Source organism: Neofelis nebulosa, chromosome X (assembly GCF_028018385.1).
Source record: "Neofelis nebulosa isolate mNeoNeb1 chromosome X, mNeoNeb1.pri, whole genome shotgun sequence".
Classification (NCBI taxonomy): Eukaryota; Metazoa; Chordata; class Mammalia; order Carnivora; family Felidae; genus Neofelis; species Neofelis nebulosa.
Genome location: NC_080800.1, coordinates 32,006,345 through 32,034,259, shown reverse-complemented (window position 1 = coordinate 32,034,259; position 27,915 = coordinate 32,006,345). Strand labels below are relative to the sequence as shown.

General features: G+C 38.2%; 1 protein-coding gene across 1 annotated transcript in view; it reads right to left on the bottom strand.

Annotated features, from left to right (window-relative positions):
• CFAP47 (cilia and flagella associated protein 47) overlaps nucleotides 1-27,915 on the bottom strand; it is a 540,470-nt gene that overhangs the window by 133,126 nt on the left and 379,429 nt on the right. The window contains exons 52-53 of the mRNA XM_058712583.1: nucleotides 26,542-26,676; nucleotides 14,566-14,663 (exon numbers count right to left, since the gene is read on the bottom strand). Coding sequence (XP_058568566.1) covers nucleotides 14,566-14,663; nucleotides 26,542-26,676 — 233 coding nt within the window. The remainder of the gene's footprint in view (nucleotides 1-14,565; nucleotides 14,664-26,541; nucleotides 26,677-27,915) is intronic.

Genomic DNA, 27,915 nt, shown 5'->3' with positions numbered 1-27,915 from the left:
GATGACATAGAACAGGTTACCAAATCTCTGATGGTTTTACAAGACCAAGTAGACTCCCTAGCAGTGGTAGTCTTACAAAACAGAAGAAGGCTGGACCTGCTTACTGCTGAAAGAAGAGGACTATGTCTCTTCCTAAATGAAGAATGTTGTTTCTATGTCAACCAATCAGGGATAGTCTGAGATATGGCCCAGCAGTTAAGGGAGCAAGTCAACAAATGAAGACAGGAACTTGCAGATTCACGGAACTCTTGGAGCAACATATGGAATCGGGCATCCTGGCTCTTCCCCTTAGCTGGTCCTCTCCTAATGCTTTTCATAGCCCTCCTGTTTGGTCCTTGTATCCTTAATATGCTAACCAGGCTTGTTTCCTCTTGCCTAGAAGCTATAAAACTCCAAATGATGCTCCAGTTGGACTATTCTAGCTGTTGCTACTCTCCTTTGGATTACAAAGAACCCTAGCTGCCTCACTGCTCCCTTCAACATCCCTGTGCAGCAGGAAGAAGCCAGAAGGGTCTTTGCCCCTCTTCCCATGGCAGCAAAGGGTTCCCTGACGCCCACAAACTGACTTTTCTCTAAGTCTGCCAGAGTAGCTTGAGAATTAAGAGGGAAGAATGAGAAGAAAAGCTGGTAAAAGCAAGATAAGAGGTACCAGCTAGATGTCCAAGGCCGGATACTCCCCTTGCGTGCTTTTGGCTTCTGTAATTTTGCTTGCCTCCTGCCTCCACCAACTACCCGAGTAGCACCACTGATAAGTGCCCCCCCCTTTTTCTTTTGTCTCTCAACCCCCTACCATCCCAGCCATAAAAGGAGGCCAGCCGATACCAAGGTTTGGGGTTCAGGCTTTGGAGGTGATTCTGCTGGGTGAGCACCAGTGCGCAATAAACAGTCTTTCCTGATTCCCCGAGTGCATGTGGCTTGTCTCTTCCCGGGCACCGAGTATTTGCTGTAACATGGCAAATATCACTACTCGATCACTTCCCTCTTACACAGTAGGTCTGGACACCTCCTCACAATTGAGCAGCCTTACAGAAAGGAATCATTAATTGCTTTGAGCTACTGGCAGTAAGAAGCACTACAATCTCTAGAGAAAGCCTATAATTGAATTCTCTGGGGTCGTCTCAAAACCAGCAATAGACTCAATAGAAATAAATGTTTCATTATGGTAAAAAGCTTTAAGTTTCCAATTAACAGTGCTGTATTTCTAGGGCGCCCGGGTGGCTCAGTCGGTTAAACATCCAACTTTGGCTCAGGTCATGATGTCATGGTTTGTAGATTTGAGCCCTGCAACTGACAGTTGACAGTGCAGAGCCTGCTTGGGATTCTCGCTCTCTCCTCCCTCTCTCTGCCTTTCCTCTATTTGTGCTCTCTCTCTCAAAAAAATAACATTTTTTTTAACATTTTATTTTTAAAAAATCTTTTAATGTTTTTATTTTTGAGAGGGGAGGGAGGGTCAGAGAGAGAGGGAGACAGCAGATTTGAAGTGGGCTCTTGCTGAGAGTGAAAAGCTCCATGTGGGGCTCGAACTCACGAACCATGAGATCATGACCTGAGCTGAAGTCGGATGCTTAACGGACTGAGCCATCCAGGTACCCCAATAAATAAACCTCAAAAAAAAAGTGCTGTATTTCTAGTCTGGTAAAATATATGTCAAATTTAACTACAACATTATAAAAAAATAATTTCTAGCTTTCATTATACTTTGAATATTTTAAGTTTAAATAGATAAAAATCCCCAAATTACACCTTTAAAATCAGTATTGTATGAATAATCCCTTTTAAATATACACCTGCCAAGATACTGTCAAAATTAATTTGGAAAAGATTAACTTTCTAACTATATTTCTTAAGGCCATAAAAATTAGATATTTTATTAAATATTTCATGCATTCAATAAGTTAAAGAGATTTCTGTCATTCATCATTTGATGAGATGATGAAAATTTGTAAGTTTATTCTCGAAATACCTTCTTTGTGTTATCTATATAATCCAAAAATGCATAACTATTTTCAGCATACAAAAGAGAAGGTATAAAGAATTCAACTGCAAAAATGGTTAATAGTCTTATTATCTAAGGCATCCTGCCACCCCCATTCCATTTTATGACAAATAACTCTCATTCAATAGGAAGTATAAAGTCAGTTGAATTTCTGTGCATGCTTTCTCTATATAAAAAGTGTGAAATATTTGGCTGGTACATGTCTTGCCAATGTCATATTCTTCCACTTTGATTAGCTTTTTTTTTTAAAAGTTTATTTATTTATTTTGAGGGAGAGAGAGAGAGCACACAAAAGTGGGAGAGAGGCAGAGACAAGGAGAGACAGAGTCCCAAGCAGGCTCCTTGCCATCAGGGCAGAGCCTGATGTGGGGCTCAAACTCACGAACCTAACTGTGAGATCATGACCTGGAATGAGATCAAGAGTCGGATGCTTAACCAACCGAGCCACTCAGGTGCCCTTTAATGAGTGGTTTTATAAGGCTTTTTATAATTAAATATATATCAGTTTGGATTTTTTTTTTTTTTTTTACAAATTCAAGTGAAATAGTGACTATATGCAATGACTTCAAAACTGTCTTTTGTCTTCACGTGGCCTCTTTTAGGTGCAACAATAGCATTCCTTTGTAAGGTGTCCAGTATTTTTCTCTGGATTGTACTTAAGGAATGCTTTAGCTAACATAATGACTGATTTAAGAAACTGCTTCCATTTCTCATAATTCTTTTGCAAAAGTAATAAATTATGAATATTTAATCCTGTGGAATATAAGTAAAGATTTTAAAGCATGAAGGCAGTCATAAGATGCTGAAATTTACAACACTGAAAGAATTCAAATACTCAGATAAGATTGGAATACAATTCAAAATATGTACAAACAGATATATTGAATTTTGCAAATTATAAACTTTAGCAGAGGAAGTTTGAATAGCTCTATTCATCTTAAAACAGATATAAAATGTTTTCAGCATCTAAATATAATTGATAAGTTTATTATTTTCTTAAAATAGCAGAAACATTTTGAGAGATTTAAAAACAGAAATTAGATCAGGTCATTCCCCTTCTTTCCACCCTCTAGTGGCTTCTAATTGCACATGGAATAAAATCTCTTATCTTGCCCTCTGAGGTCCTGCAAGATGTGGCCCTGCCGGCACCTCTGAATGAAAGTCACCCCTTGCCATTTCTGTCCAAGCTCCAGCCTCACAACAATCTTTTCTGCTCCTGGGATGCCTGGGCTCCTTCTTACTACCTCCCTTCCCAGCAAGCTCATTTTGTTCCAAGGGCTTGTACATTTGTTAATTGCTCTACCTGGGTACATTTCCCCAGTCCTCATGCGTCCCTCAGTGAAACTCTGGACAATTTTTGTGGGTACAATTGTCACTAAATTTAGCTGAGGCATTTATTATCATGGTAACAGATAAACTGGATGGACTCTTCCACTACTGACCTCCAAACCTGGCAGGATCTCCCTCTTCCAACCTGTTAACTCAGGATAGTTCCCCATGCTGGATCAGTCTCATTGTCAGATGTTTAAAAAGGTACAAAATCAATCAATACTTTCATTTCCTATTGAATGAATGCTTTTACCAATATTTCCTCCTGGCACCTCCTCCCTATCCCGGGGACATGTAGTAATTTTTCAGACTGCTTGTGAGGAGGAAGGTAGACATAACCTGCTGTTTTCAACTTCCTTGCTCTAACTTTTCCTGCAATCACTGCACTAATATGGCTCCTTCAGGTTACAGGATGCAGATGGGAGGTGAGGTAAAAGAACAAAGGCTATTTACCTAATTGATATGGATTGATCCATATCCATAGGATATCCATTCCAGTTGACATTCTGGGTCCTTCTCTTTTCCCCTTTCTAGCATTACCCCATGTAGACTTTTCCCCCTGGGTTCTTCTCACCCTAGCAGAATGTATCTTGAGTAGATCCTTTTAAAACAGTCCGAGCCCAGTCTCCTGGCTCCTGTCACTGAGTAGAATAGACTTTGATTTACAAGGTCTTGTCATATGCCAGTGGAAGTGCAGCTGCTGTTCCTCTAGCCATTTTCCCTCCATCCACGGTCTAGTCTTTTAGCAGGAACTCACCAAAATCCAGTGGGCATTAAGCTGTCAGTTTCTACTTTTTAAAGAAACCCCTCCTCCTGTCTTGGTGTTCTAGCCAATGTCTTGGCTGGCTGGACATGGGTGATAGCCTAAATATTTTTAATCTTCCATGATGGCAGAAATATCATCTTTCCAGCAAAACTGTGCTCCCCTTCATAACATGAAGATAACATGGGGCAGCAGCTGCCCAACCAGAGGTTACATTTCCCAAACTCTCTTGCACCCAGGCGTAACCAGGTGGTTAGTTCTCTCTAATAGTACATGAGAGAGAGTGATGTATGTTGCCTCTGTGATGAGATGATTAAGAAACCAGTGGAAATTCTTTTTTGTTTCTTTTTCTTTCTCCATCTATATGCAGGAACTGCTGACTTCCTAAAGGTTGATGGAACCACAACTGGGAGGAGCCACCAACTGGGAACAAATGCACCAGAGTGTTACAATTATTAAGAACTTTTATTGTGTTAGGCCACTGAAATTTCAGTTTGTTATGTCAGCTAAAAACATCAGAACTATTTTATTTTTTTTTAAGTTGTCTAATTTTTGAGAGAGAGAGAGAGAGAGAGAGAGAGAGAGAGAGAGAGAGAGAGAGAGAGAACACATAAGCAGGGGAGGGGGAGAGAGAAAGAGGGAGGCACAGAATCTGAAGCAGGCTCTGGACTCTGAGCTGTCAGTGTAGAGTCAGGTATGGGCTTAAACCCATGAACCATGAGATCATGACCTGAGGTGAAGTTGGATATTTAACCAACTGAGTCACCCAGGCGCCCCTAAAAATACCATAACTAAAACATTCAGTGAGTCCTTAATAAATGGCATAGCAGCACCTTTCATAACATGGACACAGAATTATCTATGGTTTTCAGGTTTGTGTCTTTAATTAAAAATGTAAAACAATAGGGGTGCCAGGGTGGCTCAGTTGCTTAAGTGTCTGACTCTTGGTTTCAGCTCAGGTCATGATCTCACAAGTTGCTGAAATCAAGACCCACATGGGGCTCTACACTGACAATGCAGAGCCTGCTTGGGATTCTCCCTCTCTCTCTACACCACGTGCTCATGTGCACTCTCTCAAAATAAATAAACTCTAAAAAGAAAATGTAAGACAACAGAAAAATCTCCCATGAAATATCCTATTTCAATGTTATTTCTGTTTTCTGACTCTACTAGACTGTTAGCTCCATATAAATAGGGGTCCTGTTTGTACTATTCATCACTGTTCCTCAGTGTGTAGAATAGTGTGAGGGATACCAGAGATAATAAATACTCTTTAAAAAATAAATGTGCAATTTATTAGAGACTTTAGTGTTTGTATATAAATCTAATAGTTAATATGTCTGGTATTCTGGATAATTAGAACTTTGAACTAAATAATACAGCAACCTTTGATAAAATCCTACTCAAAGGAATTTAAAAATCTTGAGTTAACCTAGGCTACCTCCTTTCATGCAAGTTATTGGTAAGGACAGCTGTGAGAAAGACAGTGGGTTAACTTTATCATTTGGTTGGCAGTTCACAGCTTCTCCGAACAGAAAAAATTTAATTCACTGAGTATTTGCACTGAAAACCTCATCACTTCCTATTCTAACTAGGTCAGAGTAAATCACATTATATGTTTTGCCCATAAAAGCCTAATGGAGTCAATGACAATTCAATATGCACTAGCAGGAAGTATTTTCCACCATATTGATGAGAGAGCATAAGGCAAGCTGAGGGCAAAGGACAGGCTAACAGCATCCTCCTGCCACCCCCTGTGGGATATGTGTGATATTCCTTGGACACTCCTGGCTGCCCAAGAACAAAGGAAAGGAAAAACAAATGGTTAACTGATAGAGATCACAGTCATGCAAGACAGGAATCTCCTTCAGTTTACAGATAACTTAGTAAACTTCAAGAAAAAAAGTAATCTTATCCATAGACTAATCTCCAGAAACCTATAGACTCTGTTTCCTGGAGCCCTAATATCACCCTTACCAGGATGTAAGGGGGTTTAAATGCTTGCCATGGTGATGTGGGAAACTAAAGCAAATGAAAAACTAAATTCCCTTACTGCCTACAGACCATTGACTAGTCCTTGAAACGGGCAGTGTGACCTTCCTCTAGGAGCTCAGCTGCCTTGATGATAACACTTAGCTAGGGGCAAAAGAGAATCTTAGCTTAACATTATCCTAACCTCCAAGATCCTGTAAGTCTACTTTAACATATAAAAATTCCTCTGGAAACTTCCTTTGTCTCAACTCCCCAAGATATAGGCTGACAATCATACTCTGAGCTTACGGACTGCTGATACACATCTGAAAAGTCTCATGACTGAGGTTTTAGTAAATGGTAATAAATGATGTTTTCCTAACAACAGCTAGCCCCTCAAGGTCCTGGAAACATCGCTTCCAAAATTCCTTAGAGACTTACGTCATCCCTAACTCCCTCCCACCTGAAGGTATATCATCAATCACTCTTCACAACCCTAGTGCAGCTCTTTCTGTCCATGGGTCCTGTCCCCATGCTTTAATAAAATCACCTTTTTGCACCAAAGATGTCTTTAACAATTCTTGGCTGTCACTCCCAACTGCATCTCCCCCCCCCCCACCACCATTCTAAAACCCTATCAATGTCATCTCCCAGAAGATAATCATGAGTCAATTTTAAAGGAATTACTTCTGGGGTGCCTGGCTGGCTCATTCGGTACAGCATGTGACTCTTGATCTCAGGGTCATGAGTTCAAGCCCCATTTTGTGTGTGGAGCCTACTTAATTAAAAAAAATTAAAGGGATTATTTCTGATGTCCAAAACATGCAATATTAAGTTAACCATGTTATTGAGGAAATTTTCAATTTTAATTTTATTCAATTGAAAAACATCACCAAGCAATAAACAAACTGTACCAAAGGGTATTTATAAAGGTACCATGTAATTCAGAGGAAATGATAACTTATAGTATGTCTCAGTCATTTTCCTAAATTGAAAAGTAGGTGCCAACACTTCAGAACTCAGAGGAAACAGGCAGCTAGCTGTAAACTAGAAACACCATTGTCATTCTTCTGCAACTGCCACCCGCATAACCCTATACCTAAGGAAGTACCCTATATCCAACCTGAGACATACGGAATGCAGAGGTACAATCAAGGCATGCTGCTAATGCCAGAGTGGGGCATGATATGAAGGTGAGGATGTATTTGACAGACACTGAGGAGCTGTGAAAAAGTGAGAAACTCCATTCATGTGTATTCAGACATTTCCCATAACCTTGGAGGTGGGGGGTGGGGGTGCAGTAGTTACTAAAAGCAGTGACAAATAAGGGCAACTGGCTCAGTCGGTTGAACATCTGACTCTTGATTTCTGACTCTTGATCTCTGACTCTTGATTTCAGCTCAGGTCATGATCCCAGGATCATGGGAATGAGGCCCATGTCATGTTCCTCACTGAGTGCAGAGCCTGCTTAAGATTCTCTATTTCTTTCTCTCTGCCCCTTTCCTGCTTGTGCTCTTTCTCTAAAAAAAAAAAAAAAAAAAACAACCAACCAACCAAACAAAAAAAAAAACCAAAAAAGCAGTGACAAATAGAAATATGTCTAATTGCAGGGAATGATCCCTAGGAAGTACCCTCTTGCTTAACTGTTGAAGATAGGATCTCTCTCCCTTTCCTTTTGCTCTCTATATACATACACATACATATGTGTATATGTAGAGAGCAAAATGGAGTCTCTCATGTCAAGCAGGAGCCTGTGTCAAGCAATGATGCAGGCAGTTAAAAGTACCGCAGCTATGAGATGCTGATGCCAGGATCAACATCAGCTGACACACCAGAAATGATACCAAGCAGAACCAGAGCAAGTCTGCAGAGGCCTAAGACCAATTAAATCCCTTTCAAAAGGGGAGGATTTTTGTAACAAGCTGTCAGACTCTTCAGACATGACCTCTCTGTGTCTGACCACTTAAAAAAGGCAGCTGCCGTTGAAGGCTCTGTCCGATTGATCTCCAAACAGAACTGAGATCCTTCACTGCTTGAACATAATAAGCAGTTAAGTACTGAGAGCAGACCTAGACAGACAGAGCGGCCTTATCTCAACTGCACGCCCACAAACTGACTTCGTGTTTGGTTTGTTAACTTCTTATACCCTTCTGTTATCTTGTTTGTGTGGCTTGTCTTATGTTCCGCTCTGTGTGCTGTGTAAGAAGCCAAGTTTAATCACATGGGGAAATGTCACTGAATTTGGAATCTTGAACCTCCTTTATAATTATGATTGAATAAAACTGACATTGTGGAAAGACACAACTTGTGTGTGTGCCTTCACAGCATGTTCATGATTATATATCTATATATATATATATGCATATATATGTACATGTACACATAAATATACAGTCTATATTTTATTTTGTCAAGATAAATTCAAAGCAGAATGTTAACATTTTACACTAACATTTCATGAGGAAGAAAAATTTCAGTATCATGTACAACACCCATGACATATGATCTTTCACCCAGAAAAAATAAAGAATATAAAAACACAAAGAAAAGAAAAACATAATAAAATGAGATCATAAAATATATATTTTATTATGGAGGCTAAAATTTTTTTTTTTTTAATTTTTTTTTTCAACGTTTTTTTATTTATTTTTGGGACAGAGAGAGACGGAGCATGAACGGGGGAGGGGCAGAGAGAGAGGGAGACACAGAATCGGAAACGGGCTCCAGGCTCCGAGCCATCAGCCCAGAGCCCGACGCGGGGCTCGAACTCACGGACCGCGAGATCGTGACCTGGCTGGCTAATTTATACCAATTAGAGAGTGGACGACTCACAACCAATTATTGTTCAGTGTCAATATAATCTGATTTTTGGAACCTACTCTAAGAAGTAAACAAATTTATGTGCCTCGAGGATGTAAACATTTCTTACACGAAACCTATTTTAATGGAGATTCTAAACATTCATCTCTAAGGAAGATGTGAAAATTGGGTTGAATGTAACAAAAGCTGAGATACAGATGGAAAATCAGAGATGGGTTAGTATCTTGAAAGCTCCATTGCCACATCTGACGATTTGAGGTTTAAATAAAATATTTCTCAAAAGTTTGGCAAAACAGCAAATGCAGTAAAAAAATATTAGGTAAGGACAACAATTTTAGCATACTTTTGATAGTATTCAGAAAACTTCAAGAAATGCACAAAGATTTATTTGATGGGATTATTTAAAAGAATCCAGGGGCGCCTGGGTGGCTCAGTCGGTTAAGCATCTGACTTCAGCTCAGGTCATGACCTCGCGGTCCGTGAGTTCGAGCCCCGCATGGGGCTCTGGGCTGATGGCTCAGAGCCTGGAGCCTGCTTCGGATTCTGTGTCTCTCTCTCTCTGACCCTCCCCCGTTCATGCTCTGTCTCTCTCTGTCTCAAAAATAAATAAAAAAAAAAATTAAAAGAATCCATACCATCTCCAGCAACTAGATCATCATGTCTGAGAGTTAATAAGTGCATACATTTTTACCTTAGGTAATTACCAGTAGAAAGGTGGGGAAACCTAATAACTGGGCAACAACATCACTGTCATTCATAGCCCAAATGGACTGAGTTAGTCAAAAAAGACTCCCCTTCCCCACCTATCTCAGCTGAAACTGATTACTTAATATAGCACACCTGCCTGTAGCGACAAACGGAGCAATCCGGCAATTCAGGATGCTAAGTTCTATTCTTGCATTACAATGTAAAACTGGTAAATGGAATGGGGGCTCAGGAATCGCGTTTTCATCTATGTAGACTTTGAAAGTAAATTATTGAATATCTTTATAAAATAACTATGTTAGCTATTCACAATGAAAAATAAAAGCAATAATAATCAGAAGTACGTACACAAACGAGATGAGTTATAGGTATCACACTGTGGTACCAAACCAGGAAAGGTTTAAATTAAGAACTGATATGAAGTCAACACAAACTGAATTTGAATTACATGTGTTAGAAAAACAAAACAAAATCAAAAATAACCACAGACCCAAAATGGCGTCACTTCAGCCAAGTCCTCAAAGTGGGGGGAGGGGGGAAGCTTAAGCGCTTAATACATAATCTAATTGCAGTATCAACTCCCCCAGAAAAGTAGTCTTAACTGGTCAGGAATTTTCTGATGGGCACCAATGAGTGTGCCATATGCCCCCTTCTCTGTCCCTCAAAGGAAGATGACCAGATCTACATGATAAGACCCCTTGCTCTTTTTCCTAGGGAAAAGCTACCTTGTCTGGAACAGTCTTTTTCTTTTACTAATAACTTTCTTACCCCACCCTCCAGCTATAAAAACCTTCCATTCTGTACATCTCTTCAGAGCTCCCTCTACTGGCTAAATGGGATGATGCCTGATTCATGAATCATTTAATAAAGCCAATTAAATATTCAAATTTACTCGGTTGAATTTTTACTTAACACACAATAATAATAAAATACATTACATAGGGAGGGGCAAGTCCTTTATAGACAATGGACAAGGGCCATTATTTATAAAAACAATGCATTCCTGAAAGTGTATATGCAAATATTATTTTTAAAAATGAAAATATATTTGAAGCACATTAAACGAAACAGATGGTGTCTTTTTGTTCAGTCTTCCTACTTATCTACATCAAGTATACTGATGATGTGTTTCTCAGTTGGTGTGACAATCTTTACCATTCAAAGTTGAGAGTTAAAAAAAATCTCAATTTCTATCAATTTTGCTCAAAGGGTTGACAACTCTTCCCAAAAGGGGGGGCACATTATATACCATTTCATGAGAAGATGTGAATAGTTATTTGTCTGTAAGTATTTTAGAATCACGTCCTTTTTTTGGTTAGTTTGGGTTGCAGATCTCTGATCATCTCTGTATCTATTTTAAACATACAGTTAATAAGGAAGCCAATGTCCATCTTTTTGAGGTGCCACCTCATGGTCTCAATTTCTCCTGGACCGATTTTAAATGTTTTTTTTTTTCCTTCTGTGTCCTGGTAAAGAGATTGCTGTTAATATAGTAACCATTTTCCACAGTAAGTAGTTTCATAAAATTATGCCAAATTAAAAATAACCCTTAAGAAAGATTTTATTCTGCAGTGATAGTAGAGTCATGGAAATGGGGCATTTTCATTGGGTGAAATGACTCTATCATCATATTAAATCATTTGCCACTTAGAAGAGAACACTTTTGCAAGCTACATTTCAGTGCATCTCAATAGTCTGACCACCCGTTTTCTGACTCAGGGGAGATTTACCCAGAAATGAAGTGGGTAAGTAATTGATTTACAGACTATTTTAGTCTTTTAAAAACTTTATATTTGTTGGAGCAAAAGTTCAAGATTCTAAATAATGATTTTTATGAAAAATCCATCTGCGTGTTTAAAAATGAAAATAACCATTATCAATTTAAATATTTGAGTATTAACAATAAGAAAATTAAATCAAATTAAAACATGACTAATAGCCATGAATATCGTCTTCATGTTTCATTTGTTTTTTTAAATTTAGATTCAAGTTAGTTAACATATAGTATAGTATTGGTTTCAGGAGTAGAATTTAGTGATTCATCACTTACATATAACATCTAGTGCTCATCACACAAAGAGCCCTCCTTAATGCCTATCACCCCTCATGTTTCATTTAAAACAAGCCTCAACAGACTCCTAACAAACAGAGGCCAGTGGGACTCCTTTCAGGAGCCAAGGAGTACTTTGGAACAGTTAAAATATATTGCTTTAAATTGGAAGATGCTGGAGGCACTGGGATGTGATATGCCCCTCTCTCTCCCAATCAAAGCCTGTTGATGTTACAACAAGGAAAGATGTGTTAGTTGCTCACTAGAATTTATGTCTTATATTAAATTGTATACAGTTTTTATTCTAACCACTAACTAGGTAGTATGCCCCTTCAGAACAGCAGAGTGTATCTTTTTTTTTTTTTTTAATTTCTCCTTCCGTTTCTCAATCAAGTATTGTGCAGATTTGTTCAACTTTGTAAATATGGACATCACTTTTTTTTTCTTTGAAGAAAACACTTGTATCAGCTTTGTGGTGTTTTCAGGGAGACAGCTATCTGTACTCCCTGTAGAAACCCAGCAATGATTGTGCACGTTAAGACGTGCTTTTTATTTCTTAGCAGGATGTTTTATCTCTGTACATAAAGTAGAAACCAAAAGTTAGGGAAACAGATACTCTTTACACCATCATGCCACACATGTTTTTAAAACATTGTGTTTCGGGCACCTGGGTGGCTCAGTTGGTTGGGCGGCTGACTTCGGCTCAGGTCATGATCTCACGGTCCGTGAGTTCGAGCCCCGCGTCGGGCTCTGTGCTGACAGCTCAGAGCCTGGAGCCTGTTTCAGATTCTGTGTCTCCCTCTCTCTGCCCCTCCCCTGTTCATGCTCTGTCTCTCTCTGTCTCAAAAATAAATAAACGTTAAAAAAAATAAATAATAAATAAATAAAACATTGTGTTTAAAAAAAAAAAGTTACTAAAACCAAGACACTGTGATTTTTTTAGTTGCAATATGTTTTGGGTTTTTTTTTTTCTGTTTTAATCTTGCAGTTAAGAAAAGTGAAATTTAGTTGTATTAATCTTGCAGAATGTTTGCAGGACTGACTATCAAACTGGATGACTTCCGTTTATACCCCACTGTGTCAGTTCAAGCATCAAACACCTTACATCTGAGGCAGACTTCCTACATCAGGGACAGGTATCTGTGTGTCATTATACAAAACAGTTCGAGGGGGTTGAACTACGTAGTAAAAAATAAAATAGTACTTAGTGTAAAATAATTTTATAAATGATCTATTGTACTTTAGGACATTAAATTGTACAACTTTTGTATATATAAAAGCTTAGGCACTTTCTGTTTAGCAGGAAGGCAACACATTCCTACACTTTTAATGTATATGTTTGTTATAATGTCCATGTAAACATGCCCTATGTTTATGCCTTTTAATTAGTTTGTCTCAATAAACAAAATGTAGAGAAAAAAATAAAACAAGCCTCAATATTTAACTTTATTAATTAATAATAATAATAACAGATTTAGTAACACTTTTTTTAAAATTTATTTTGAGAGAGAGAGAGAGAGAGAAAGGGCAAACATGAGCAGGGGAGGGGCAGAGAGAGGGAGAGAGAGAATCCCAAGCAGGCTCCATGCTGTCAGTGCAGAACCTGAAGTAGGGCTTGAACTCATGAACTTTGAGATCATGATCTGAGCCCAAACCAAGATTCAGATGCTTATCCTACTGAGCCACCCAAGTGCCCCAGATTTAATAACACTTTAATAATTCACATAAGACAATCCTATTCTTAGTCACTATTATTTAAAGCCCCAAATCCATGCCAGTTACTCCAAATATGTTTCAGAGTGAAAAGCCTGCTATAGAAGCCAGGAAGAATCAGTACTGAAAGAGTGTTAGGAATAAGCCCATCAACCCAATCAAAGGAAAATGTTGATTAAAGCCTCGCTCAACATTCTTGCAAGAGTAGATGTCTCATGGACATGCACACTTGGGGCAGTCACAGCAGACAATTTATCCTTGGAGTATGTACATATTTCCAATAGGTTGTAAACTTACTGTTAATTAAGACAGCACAGCTTTCATTTGGTATTCCTGAAAAGGAATCATCTCCCTTCTCACAAGAGCCAAGAGACTGTAGGGACCTCAAGATGGCCCACTTTGGCATGAAGATTATTTTGAGTTACAAAGCAATCAAAACCCAGTAGATTGAGGAAAGTCTTTTTTACCTTCCCCACAACTGCCTAAGAAGAATTTAGACAGAAGATCTGCTCCAGGAAGAGAGCTATCACCACAGAAAACTACATTACACTATGAACTGGGGGTGGTAGACAGGGAGGAACCTAGCAAGTCCTGTTTGGTCACAGTTCTCTGTTGTTTCTGGGAGGCCCAGCAAACATTTGCTAACCAAATATTTACACTTTTTCATCTTTCTGTAAATTGCATTCCTTCCCTTTGAAGTCTCAGACCCCTACCCTCTTCTCCTTAACTCACAGTGACATATGTATCTCCTTTTGCCCATTTTGGAATTTCCATGAATGTGCATTCCCCATATGTACACTATTAAATTTGATTTTCTCCTGTTAATCTGTCTCATGTCAATTTGATTCTTAGTTCAGCTAGTATGAGCCTGAGGGGACAGGATATTCTTGATCCCTTACAAGAGCATAATCCTGCTTTTATTATATGTGTGAGGGCAAGCATGTAGGCTAAGGTAAAGTTTGTTCTGGTAACTCTTAAAACATGCATGTAGAATACTCATCAGTAAAGCCACTATAAGATACTATAGAGCTAAAAGATGTTTTCCATAAGCATTTAAGGTCCATATTATTGGATTTAAAACACAACTGCTATAATTTGAATAATTTACCCTAATATACTCATTTAATATGTATGCTTTTTAGGGATAGCAATTTAAGCATACAACAAAAGTTTGGTTTGCAAAAAGACAGAGCCTATGAAGATTTAATGGGTTCTTACCAGAGCAGAGCACTTCATTTCAATAATGTCTACTGGTGGTCCCGGAGAGCTATGGATCTCAAGACTGTACCAGACTCGGATATTGCTAGCACCATCATCTGAAGAAAAAAACAAAAAAAACAAAAAATGTAGGCTTCTTAATGTAGGCTTCAGAATACCATATTTAACCTAAAAATTTGAGAAACATCAATAGATATCATTTTCAAACTCTTTTTGATGAACTAATTTGTCAAGAGAGCCAAGGGGAGGGTGAAAAGCTGATTGTATTAGTTTGTGAGTGCTAAGAGAAATGCCATTTTGCATGGCCATGAGCAGGCCCTATAAAAGCTCCCTGTCCTGTGCCTGCCCAGAAACTCATCATGTCACCCCCCCACCCCACTAAAATAAGAATGCTTTACTTTTTTTCTTTTAATTAAAAAAAAAAATTATTCATTTTTGAGAGACAGACTGTGAGTGGGGGAGGGGCAGAGAGAGGGAGACAGAATCCAAAGCAGGCTCCAGGCTCTGAGCTGTCAGCACACAGCCGGACACAAGGCTAAACCAGCTCATGACCTGAGCTGAAATCAGACGCTCAAATGACTGAGCCACTCAGGCACCCCAACAATGTTTTACTTCTAAGAATTAATATTTCAAAAGAAATAACCATTTTCCCCCTAATTGCCCAAGCATTCACATATTATACATAGAAATATCTAAGTATTGTATTACAGTTCAGTGGAACACTTCCTATACCATAAGAATCTAGTGTAAGGTCAGAGTCAGGAATAGTTTACAAGATTTTTCTTTTGTTGTTGGAAGTATGAAAAAGGATCCTAGCAATTCACCCTAAAGGAAGTTGGACCAGGGAATGGATTAAGTGATGAGAAGGTAATGTTTACATCTGGGTTCCCAATATTTTTTAAAAAGCAGGCATTTCTGTCACTGGTGATGTCTAAAGTCACACTCCCAAATCCTGACACTGGAACCCTGGTCCACTCAGGTTTTCTACTTGTTTAGCCTCATCTGTTCAGCTTCTACTTTGGTATTCTTTATTCTCCAGGGTTGAGCTAGTTTATGATTTAGATGTCCTCCAACTTCAGTTAATTGTATGTATATTCATATCAGTATTGTCATGTTTTAAAGATTCCAGAGACTACTATGTTTGCTGACCTTAGTCATATAAATCACTAGCCTCTTTGGGGCTCAGTTTCCTCATCTGAAATAAGGAGCCCAGACTAGTGGAATTCGCAGTCACTCTCTTTTGAAAGAGAGTGTTTTGTGTTTTGCAGAGCATAGCATGGCATTGCATTGTATTGTATTGTACGGCATCGAATGACACTGTAGTGAATTGCATTTCATGGTGGAGGGGAGTAGAATTTGCCACTCCAAACTATGTCTTTGGTATAAGGATTATTTTCAGCTGATTATTTAAAAAAAACTGCAGACACAGGAGAACTCTGAAAACTGAGAAGTTACCCTTTTGTAAGAGATATTTACATTTATAAAGGAAATCTGCATTTGTAAGAGTGTCTCCCTTTCTGTATTAGGATGTTGGGAGGGCTAAATCTTAGGAATGCCTATCAGTGGAGAAGACAGTGACCTCTATCTGCATAACAACCTTATTCTTGTTAATCTTGCTTTTCCGGGTAACTTCTCCTTCTTGGCTCCTCATCCCCCAACATCTTTTTGTGTTTTTAGGTGGGGCTGGTATTTTAAGGTAAGGGCTTGGCTATTTCAGGGAGTTACTCATTTTTCCTGGGTCTCTCCCATGTATAGGGGAGGAATACAAGTTACTCAACTTTTGTTTTTCTCCTGCTAATCTTTTTTATTATTATTATTATTATTATTATTATTATTATCATCATCATCATTATTACAGGGGGGTATTGGCCAAGAATTTAGAAGGGTAGAGGAAAAATTATTCCTCGCTACCAAGAGCATTGTATCTTATGGCATTGCTTCATACCATATTATACTGTATTGTATTCCATTCTATTCTAATACTTTAGCTCACAAGAAGTACTTATAGAATTAGTGGATCTTAGACTAATTAATTCAGACTTTCAGAACAATCAGCTAATGAGAGGGAAACAAGAGAAAGTCCTTGTGAATTTTCATCCCAAATACTTGTGAGAAGTTCCTGAGGGCGAAACTTACCTTCCCATTTTCAATTGCCTTCAGAGCTTATTTATTTTACAAACACCAGCTAACTACCTTGAAACCATTAATGCACAGAGAATAAGTTACCAACTCTATACTGATGTTTGGTTACTGAGGAAATCTCTGCTCACATTTGTATTGGCTGCTCCTTCAGTTCTATGACAGTGATTTAAATGCCTTTATGGTGTTTAAAAATCTCTTTAAAAGAGATTGATTTTAAGGAAATGGCTCACGAAATTTACCTGGTAGGTCCAAAATCTGCAGGTTAAGTCAGTAGGCTGTAGACCTAGGAAAGAAGTACAGTCCGAATCCAAAGGCAGTCTACTGGTAGAGTTCCTTTTTTGCTCTGGGGCGATCAGTCTTGGCTCTGTTAAGACCTTCAACTGATTAGCCAAGAACTCCACATTATGGAGGGCCATCTTCTTTATTCAAAGTTCAGCTCTAAATGTAAATTTCACCTAAAATCACCTTCATAGAAACATCCAGAATAACGTTTCACCTATTATCTAGACGCCAGAACCCAATTAGGTTAACACAAAAATTAGCTTTCACACAAGTAATAATACTTAGTATTTGTGACTGCTGTGACTATCACATAAGGCAATGTTGCGATGTAGCTGATTTAATTCCTACAGTGCTAAAAATGTACACTGAATATGAATTTATTGGTTAGAGTAAGATTGGCAAAGATTTACTGAAGAGAACAAAAATAATAATTATTAAATACTGTTTAGCTATAGGCTTTGAACATATTAAAATTTTTTTTTTCTAATTATAAAATCAACAATATTCACCATAGTGATTTTAGAAATTCCTGCAAGGCTTAAAGATAAAAATTATTCATTATATCACAACTAAGAGTAAACTATTTTTTTGGTATAAATCTCCAGGTTTAAAGTATCAATAAAGACATAGATATTTAGACACACACACACACAAATACACTGGGGTATACAAATTGTATATGATTGATATATCCATATATATATGTATGTGTGTGTAAACATATTTTTATCATTCAGAGAGTACTCCCTATTACAACTTTAGTTTTATTGCTAGTCATTAGGGAAAAGCAAATCAAAACCATGACGAGATATCACCTCACACCCATTAGGATGGCTACTATGAAAATAACAGAAAATAGCAAGTGTTGGGGAGGATATGGAGAAAAGGGCACCCTTGTGTTCTGTTGGTGGCAATATAAATTGGTGCAGTCACTGAAACTGTCACCAGAATGAAGTCTGCTGAAAGGCATGTAGCCATGGGTAAAGATTACTGGGAAAAATGCCAGGAAGCAACTTAGAATATGCTTTGGTTAAGCTAACAAAAATGTAGGGGTGCCTGGGTGGTTCAGTTGTTAACATCTGACTTTTGGCTCAGGTCATGATCTCGCGGTTCAAGAGTTCCATTCCCATATCGGGTGAGCACGAGCCCCACTTTGGGTGAGACCTGCTTCTTTCTCTCTCCCTCTAACACACTTTCTCTCTCTGTCCCTCCTTTCTCTCTCTGCCTCATGCTCCCTTATACCCATTCTCTCTCAAAAAAAAAAAAAAAAAGATAATGAAAATGTAGGGGCACCTGGCTGGCTCAGTCATAGGAGCACATGATTTTGGGGTTGTGTTTCGAGCCTCATGATGGGTGTAGCAATTACTTAAATATATAAACTTTAAAAAAAAGATAATGAAAATGTAGCCCAAGGGAACAAGAAATGAAACAGCATACACAGTCATCATAACCATCATATATATATACTCTATTTTTGGTAACAAAGATAGTATCACTCACACACAATGCTGAGATGTTTTGCAGACCTGGACCAATGAAGGAAATGACCACCCAACCAGGATCTTGAAGAAACAGGTGACCTGGCACCAGTTCATCAGTTTTGACGTTTACCAAATCCCTGACCAATCAGAAGAACCCATGATTCCAAACCCCTTACCCTTGATTTCTGGCCTTAAAACCATTACTTGTAAGCCATCAGGGAATTCAGGATTTTGAGCATTAGTTCCCTGTTCGCCAGGGTAGTGCCATACCAAGAAATACACTATCTTTCTTCACTAAAAAAGCTCAGGGTCAGGTTTTTTATTGGCTTGCTGTGCATTGGATGGATAAACTCATTAGGTTCAGTTATACTACTAATGAAAACAGTATGGACAATCCTCGAAAAATTAAAAATAAAACTAACACTTTGGGGTATTTATTTGAAGAAAACCAAAACTCTTACTTGGAAAAGATGTACGTGATCTTATGTTTATTACAGCATTATTTACAATAGCCAAGATATGGAAACAACCTAAGTGTCCATCGAGGAATGAATGGGTAAAGATGTTCTGAGATATCTATATATCTATACCTATATCTATAAAGGAATATTATTCAGCTATTATAAAAAACACAAGGAAATCCTACCATTTACAACACAGATAGACCTTGAAGGCATTATGCACACTGTTCATGGGATTGAACACTATGTTAGGCTCTGTGCTGACAGCATGGAGCCTGCTTGGGATTCTCTCTCTCCCTCTCTCTCTGCCTCTCCCCTGCTCTCACATGTACTCCCATGCACACGCACACACACACACACACTTTCTCTCTCTCTCTCTCTCAAAATAAATACATAAATATTTAAGAAGAAAAAGAACAACAACAGCTCAGGGGGTGCCTGGGTGGATCAGTCGGTTGAGCCAACGACTCTTGATTTCAGCTCAGGTCATGATCCCAGGGTCATGGGATCAAGCCCCCTGTATGGCTCTGTGCTGAGCATGGAACCTGCTTAAGATTTTCTCTCTCTCTCTTCCTGTGTATCCTCTCCCCTACTCTCTCTCTCTCAAAGAAATTTTAAAAATTAAAAAAAAAAAAAGCAAAAACAACTCAGAAAAATAGATTAGACTTGTGGTTACCAGAGGCAGAGTTGGGGCAAGGAGGAAAGGGACAAAGGTGGTCAAAAGATAAAAACTTTCAGTTACAAGAGAAATAAGCACTACAATGTAATTATAACATAATGAGTATCGCTAACACTGCCGCATGACATATAGGACAATTGTTAAGAGAGTAAATCCTAAGAGTTCTTACCACAAGATTTTTTTTCCTTTTTTCTTTTCTTTTTATTGTAACTATATGAGAAGATAGATATAAGCTGGACCTATTGTTGTAAGCTTTTCACAATATATGTAAAGCAAACCATCATACTATATACCTTAAACTTACAGTGATATATGTCAACTATTTTTCAGTAAAAGTGGAAAAAAATTATGTGCAAGTAATACATATCCAAAATTGTTTTAAATAAAATTTTAAAATAAAAAAACTTAGTTTCAGTTATTCAACATAATAAAACACATAAGGAATATTCTTACAGAAAAATATGTGTGCATATCTCTGATAATTTTTTTTATTCCAACTAATTTCTTAAAATGAAATCATTGGATCAAAGGAGATAAACAATATTAAAAATGTTAGGGGTGCCTGGCTGGCTCAGTTGGTAGAGCATGTGACTCTTGATCTCAAGGTTCTAAGTTCGAGCCACACAATGGGCACAGAGAGGACTTAAAATCTTAAGAAAAAAAAGTTTTAAACATATTCCAAATATTCTCAAATTGCCATTACAACGAGTAAGATTGTGTCATTGAAGCTGACCCTCATCAAAACTGGGTGTTACCAATATTTTTCATATTTTCCTATTTGGAAGTTTAAAAAAAAAATCTTACTTAGGTGTTTTCATTTCTTTTTTGTTCCAGCTTTATTGAGGTATAACTATTAAAAGTTATATATATTTAAGGTATCACTTGATTTGATATACTATGCATTATGAAATAATCACTACAACCAAGCTAATTAACATATTCATTATCTCACGTAATTACTGATTTTTGGTGGGGGTGGTGAAGACACTTAAGATCTACCTTCTAAGTAAATCTCAAGTACACCCTACTGTACTGTTAACTATAATCATGCTATTGTAGATTAATTAGTTCTCTAGAACTTATTCATTTTATGTAATGGAAACTTCCCTAATTGAAGAGAGATACACTGCTGAGCAATCAGTAAGAAAAAGTCCCACGTTATTATAGGAAACGGAAAGGTTGATCCTGTCTGATATAGGAAGGCCTCTTTGAAAAACTAGGGATACTTGTAATATAATTCGATGCATTTTTCATAGCTCTTAATCTATCTTGCAGCTGGTCACCATGCAGACTTTTTTTATTAGGTATCACTCCATTTTAGCCCATTAACATGATACCATAATATTCTCATTTTCTTTCAAACACTTTTACCTGGCTTTCCTTCATGGTTCTTCTGCCTTAGATTCTGATGAGGGTTTCGCTCCTGGCATAATGCATCTACAACAGTGATCTAGTCTTTAACCTCACCTGCATGATTTCAACTAAAGAAATCTTAAACCTTAACAACTATTTTTTTTCACCGTGACCCAGCTCCAAATAGTTAATTGATGACTAGGTATAGCCACATAAATGTCTTGCTGTCACATCAAAATCAGAAAGCACAAAACTGTGCCAAGCATTATAATCTCCCAGACTTTTTATATCTTCTTGTTGACGGTCCAACTAAATTACTCCATAATATTGTTGTTTCCACCTCCATTTTGTGTTGCCAAGTGGCTGCAGGGGCCTTGAACTGACACTAGCCCTTCTGGAGAGTGCATGTACTAGATAACAGCCCACAGAGTCACAAGTAAATGTAAATTCCTGATGTTACTCCCTAACCATTCTTGTGATAAGGACTCTCCTCTGCTTCCCAGGGCCTTCCCCTTATGCACGATGAGATCCCCATGATGCGAGCCAAAACCTACCCTTTTTGGTTTGAATTGACGAATCTGGCCTCAGCCCAGGAACCTCAAAGCATTCTGCCTGAAAATCCTAATAAAGATATATGCCCCAGGTGCTTTTCTCTTTGTCTGCACCCTATTTCACCTCCCCAAGTGGTCCATCAAGGAGTGAAGTACATATCCTTCAGGACCTGTGAGTAATCAACTATTTCACTTTCCCTTGTGGCCATTTGTTGAATTAGGACACGACATCAGACACCTCTGGGGTCTACTTAACAAATGTTATTTCAACAAAGCACCAACACTTCTAAATTAGCATCTTAATATTTTTCTCTTCACTAAGATATGGACAAACCTTGTACGTTTTTGGAATCGATCCTATCTCCTCTCTCAAGAGAGTCATATAATGCTAGCCTCTGAAATGTTTTCCATCTCTAATAGTATATCTCTTTCACTAACACCACCATAAAATAACATTGTTCTCTTTACTTCAAAGCCAGTTTGCTGTCCCAGTGGCCTAGCTGGCCCGAAGTGTTCTTCCCTTTCCAAACCATTTTTCTTTCTTTCTTTTTTTTAAATTTTATTTTTTATTTTTGAAAATTTACATCCAAATTAGCATACAGTGAAACAATGATTTCAGGAGTAGATTCCTTAATGGCCCTTACCCATTTAGCCCACCTCCCTCCCACAAACCCTCCAGCAACCCTCAGTTTGTTCTCTATATTTATGAGTCTCTTCTGTTTTGTCCCACTCCCTGTTTTTATATTATTTTTGTTTCCCTTCCCTTATGTTCATCTGTTTTGTCTCTTAAAGCCCTCAGATGAGTGAAGTCATATGATTTTTGTTTTTCTCTAATTTCACTTAGCATAATACACTCTGGTTCCATTCACGTAGTTGAAAATGGCAAGATTTCATTCTTTTTGATTTCCAAGTAATACTCCACTGTGTGTGTGTGTGTATTCCACTGTGTGTGTGTGTGTGTGTATGTGTATACACACACACACACACACACACACACACCACGTCTTCTTTATCCATTCATCCATCCATGGACATTTGGGCTCTTTTCATACTTTGGCTATTGTTGATAGTGCTGCTATAAACATGGAAGTGCATGTGTCCCTTCGAAACAGCACACCTGTATCCTGTGGATAAATGCCTGGTAGTGCAATTGCTGGGTCATAGGGTAGTTCTATTTTTAGTTTTTGGAAGAACCTCCATACTGTTTTCCAGAGTGGCTTCACCAGCTTGCATTGACACCAACAATGCAAAAGAGATCCTCTTTCTCTGCATCCTCGCCAACATTTGCTGTTGCCTGAGTTGTTCACATTAGCCATTCTGACAGGTGTAAGGTGGTATCTCATGGTGGTTCTGATTTGTATTTTCCTGATGATGAGTGATGGTGAGCATTTTTTCATGTGTCGGTTGGCCATCTGGATGTCTTCTGTGGAAAAGTATCTATTCATATCTTTTACCCATTTCTTCACTGGATTAGTTGCTTTTTGGGTGTTGAGTTTGAGAAGTTCTTTATAGATTTTCGATACTAACCTTTTATCTGATATATCATTTGCAAATATCTTCTCCCATTCTGTCGGTTGCCTTTTAGTTTTGCTGATTGTTTCCTTCGTTGTGTAGAAGCTTTTTATTTTGATGAGGTCCCAGTAGTTCATTTTTGCTTTTGTTTCCCTTGCCTCTGGAGACGTGGTGAGTAAGAAGTTGCTGCAGGCAAGATGAAAGAGGTTTTTGCCTGCTTTCTCCTCGAGGATTTTGATGGCTTCCTGTCTTACATTGAGGTCTTTCATCCATTTTTAATTTATTTTTGTATATGGTATAAGAAAGCGATCCAGGTTCATTCTTCTGCATGTCGCTGTCCAGTTTTCCCAGCACCACTTGCTAAAGAGACTGTATTCCATTGGCTAGTCTTTCCTGCTATGTCAAAGATTAGTTGGCCATACGTTTGTGGGTCCATTTCTGGGATCTCTACTCTGTTTCATTGATCTGAGTGTCTGTTCTTGTGCCACTACCATACTGTCTGGATGATTACAGCTTTGTAATATAGCTTGAAATCTGGGATTCTGATGCCTCCTGCTTTGGTTTTCTATTTCAAGATCCCTTTGGCTATCCAGGGTCTTTTCTGGTTCTATACAAATTTTAGGATTATTTGCTCTAGCTCTGTGAAGAAGGCTGGTGTTACTTTGATAGGGATTGCATTGAAAATGTAGATTGCTTTGGGTAGTATCCACATTTTAACAAATTTGTTATTCCTATCCAGGAACATGGAATCTTTTTCCATTTTTTCGTGTCTTCTTAAATTTCTTTCATAAGCTTTCTATAGTTTTCAGTGTATAGATTTTTCACCTCTTTGGTTAGATTTATTTCTAGGTATTTTATGGTTTTTTGTGCAACTGTAAATGAGATCGATTCCTTGATTTCTCTTTCTGTCACTTCATTGTTGGTGTATAGGAATGCAACCGATTTCTGTGTATTGATTTTATATCCTGCAACTTTGCTGAATTCATGATTCAATACTAGCAGTTTTTTGGTAGAATCTTTTGGGTTTTCCATATAGAGTATCATGTCATCTGTGAAGACTGAAAGTTTGACCTCTTCCTGGCCAATTGGATGCCTTTTATTTCTTTGTGTTGTCTGACTGCAGAGGATAAGACTTCAAATACTATGTTGAATAACAGTGGTGAGAGTGGACATCCCTGTCTTGTTCCTGAACTTAGGGGGAAACCTCTGTTTCTCCCCGTTGAGGATGATATTAGCGTTGGGTCATTCATATATGGCTTTTATCATCTCGAGGTATGCTCCTTCTATCCCTACTTTCTTCAGGGTTTTTATCAAGAAAGGATGCTGTATTTTGTCAAATGCTTTATCTCTGGCTATTGAGAGGATCATATGGTTCTTGTCCTTTCTTTTATTGATGTGATGAATCATGTTAATTGTTTTGCGGATATTGAACCAGCCCTGCATCCCAGGTATAAATCCTGCTTGGTCATGGTGAATAATTTTTTTAATGTATTGTTGGATCAGGTTGCCTAATATCTTGTTGAGGATTTTTGCAACCATGTTTATCAGGGAAATTGGTCTACAGTTCTCCTTTTTACTGGGGTCTCTGCCTGGTTTTCAAATCAAGGTAATGCTGGCTTCATAGAAAGAGTTTGGAAGTTTTCCTTCCATTTCTATTTTTTGGAATAGTTTCAAGACAATAGGTGTTAACTCTTTCTTAAATGTTTGGTAGAATTCCCCTGGAAAGCCATCTGGCCCTGGACTCTTGTTTTTTTGGCAGATTTTTGATTACTAATTTGATTTCCTTACTGGTTATGGGTCTGTTCAAATTTTCTGTTTCTTCCTGTTTCAGTTTTGGTAGTGTATATGTTTCTAGGAATTTGTCCATTTCTTCCGGATTACCCATTTTATTGGCATAGAATTGCTCATAATATTCTCTTATTATTTTTATTTCTGTTGTGTTGGTTGTGATCTCGCCTCTATCATCCTTGATTTTATTTATCTGGGGCCTTTCCTTTTTTTTTTTTGATCAAACTGGCTAGTGGTTTATCAATTTTGTTAATTCTTTCAAAGAACCAGCTTCTGGTTTCATTGATCTGTTCTACTGTTTTTTTCTTTGTTTGTTTTTGTTCTTTTTGTTTTTTTGGTTTCAATAGCATTAATTTCTGTTCTAATCTTTATTATTTCCTGTCTTCTGCTGGTTTTGGGTTTTAATTGCTGTTCTTTTTCCAGCTCCTTAAGGCATAAGGTTAGGTTGTGTACCTGAGCTCTTTCTTCCTTCTTTAGGAAGGCCTGGATTGCTATGCAAACCATTTTTCAATACTGCCTAAATATCACTCTTAATCCATGTATTCTGTGATGGTTAATTTTATGCTTTACCTTTGCTGCTCTGTGATGTCCAGTTATTTGATTAAACACCGGGCTTCAAACTTGCCGTATTTTGTTCCCCATTTTTTAATGTGATGAACACGTAAATCAGTGGAGTTTGAGAAAGGGAAATTACCATACATAATGTGGGTGTACCTCCTTCAATAAGTTGGAGGCCCTAAGAGCAAAGTGAGGTCATCTGAAGAATAAGCAATTCTTAGTCAAGCCTGAAACAGAAAACCTGCCTGACCTTGCAGCCTGCCTGGCACGGCTGGGGAAGATGGACCCAAGATTGCAATACCAACTCTTACCTGATTCTCTGCCCTGCTTGCTTGACCTACAGATTTTTCACTTGCCAATCCCCACAATTGTGTCAACCGATTCTTTAAAATCTCAATCTCTCTATCTTCCTGTCTTTGTCTGTCTCTCCATATGTGTGTATATGTATATATGTATGTGCGTGCCTATTTACATTACATTACATTGTATTATGGTAGTGTCTGTTTCACTGAAGAATCCCGACCAAACACAAAGTGATTCCATAAAGATTTCTTCCTTGATATACCTCATTGTCTCCACAGCTTTGCTGTTGTTGACTCATTCTCTAACGCCCTCTTAAGTCCCTGCTACTCACCCTTCAGTGAATTCAGTCACCCATTCTCCAGGAAATCTGCCCTACCCTTCTAATTCTCCATTATCTCAATTTCCTTTGAATTTCTACTAAAAAGATATGATGTTTAACAACGTTCCGATAAAGCTTTAGATCACTGGAAGGAAGAATAATAGGACTGATTTTCTTCTACATATGAGGAAGGTTGCTATCATCTGTTAGGCTGAAGAAAAGCATGTTACATTGTTAAAATAATGTACTCATTAACATTTTATCAGAAATGTACTGTAATTTATTGTTTGATAAGAAATATACATAAGGTTGTTCACTTATGAAAGAGCAAGCAGCCTTCACGTGAAGTATTATAACCTTATGAATGGTAATAGCTATACAAATCTAGAAAGTAAATTATGTAAAGTTATCCGGAACTAATACAAGAAGATTCTTACAGGTATATGCAACACACCTTTGTATATATATTGTGAATGTAAAGTATTAATTAATTTAAAAGGGAATGACTGAAGAGTGATCATGAAACTCTCCTTAATCATAAACTTACCTTGGTCTTCCTCATCAATTTGGGGGGATAGTTCTGATACTGATTTCTGAAAGGAGGGTACCCGAATGTCATGTTGATCTGGTTCTTCCTGAGATTCATCCTCTTGACTTCTTTTAACAGAAAGTGAGATTGCACCTACAACACATAAGTACAAGATGCTATATTAACTAGGGATTTGTTTTCTAAAAGGAAAGGTCAATTTTAGGTATTAAACATGCTTTAGTGTGAAACTAATAAGGAACCAAACACAAATTGTAGGTGTTAGTACCAGATTTAAACCTGATGGTGGTACAGAACAATTTAATGGAAAATCCATTAATATTTATTTTAAGTATAAGTGATGGTCAGTTTTTATTTACAAAGTAGTGTCATACGTAGGTTGACAACTGGGGCTGTCTGTTACCAGCTGTGTCCCTCAGTTTGCCCAAATGTGAATTGGACGTGACACTGGTGGCAGCTGGTGACACTGGAGAGTACAAAATGTCCCTGGTATTACACTGACTCCATCTGGGGCTCCGGGAGTGCTTCCAACAGTTTACGCATCTCTGAGTGGGCAGGATTGGCCCCAGACTGTGGCTGAGATGGGCTAGAGCCAGGTCACAGACTGCTTCAGAATCTGCAGTGGGCTTGAGGTTGGCAGGCCTGACCACAGAATATGTATGGGCGTGTCACCCTCTGGGTCCCTGGGCAGGCAGGACTGCTTCCAGACAGCAGCTATGAGGGGCTGAAACTGGATTATAGGGCTGCTCCCAGATGTGCAGACAGACCCTGGTCTATGAGCCTAATTCTGGGGCATGCACAAGCACATCTCCCAAGATGAGGGTTCCTGGACCATGGCTGAGAGTGGCTGGCCAAGTTCCAAGGCCATTTCAAGATCTGCAGTTGGACCAAGGCTGAAGGACCTGCCTCAGGGACACAGACAGGTGTGTCTTCTGGCAGGTCCCTAGGGGTGCAGACATCATGGCTGAGAGGGGCTGTGAGACAGATGTGAAGTGATATCTCCTTGTAGTTTTGGTTTGTATTTCCCTGATGCTGAATGATGTGGAACAACTTTTCACGTGTCTGTTTGCCATCTGCATGTCTTCTTTGGAGGAATGTTTGTTTACTTCTCCTGCCCAGTTTTAAATTGGATTATTTAGATTCTGGTTATTGAGTTGTAGAAGTTCCTTATATATCTTGGACACTAACCCTTTATTGGCTATATCATTATTGTTTTTGGTACAATGGTAAATGGTATTGTTTTCTTAAATTCTCTTTCTGCTGCTTCATTTTTGGTGTATAGGAATAAAATAGATTCCGTCATTGATTTGGATCCTGCAAAATTAACATTTACTGAATTCATTCATCAGTTCTAGTAGTTTCTTGGTAGAACCT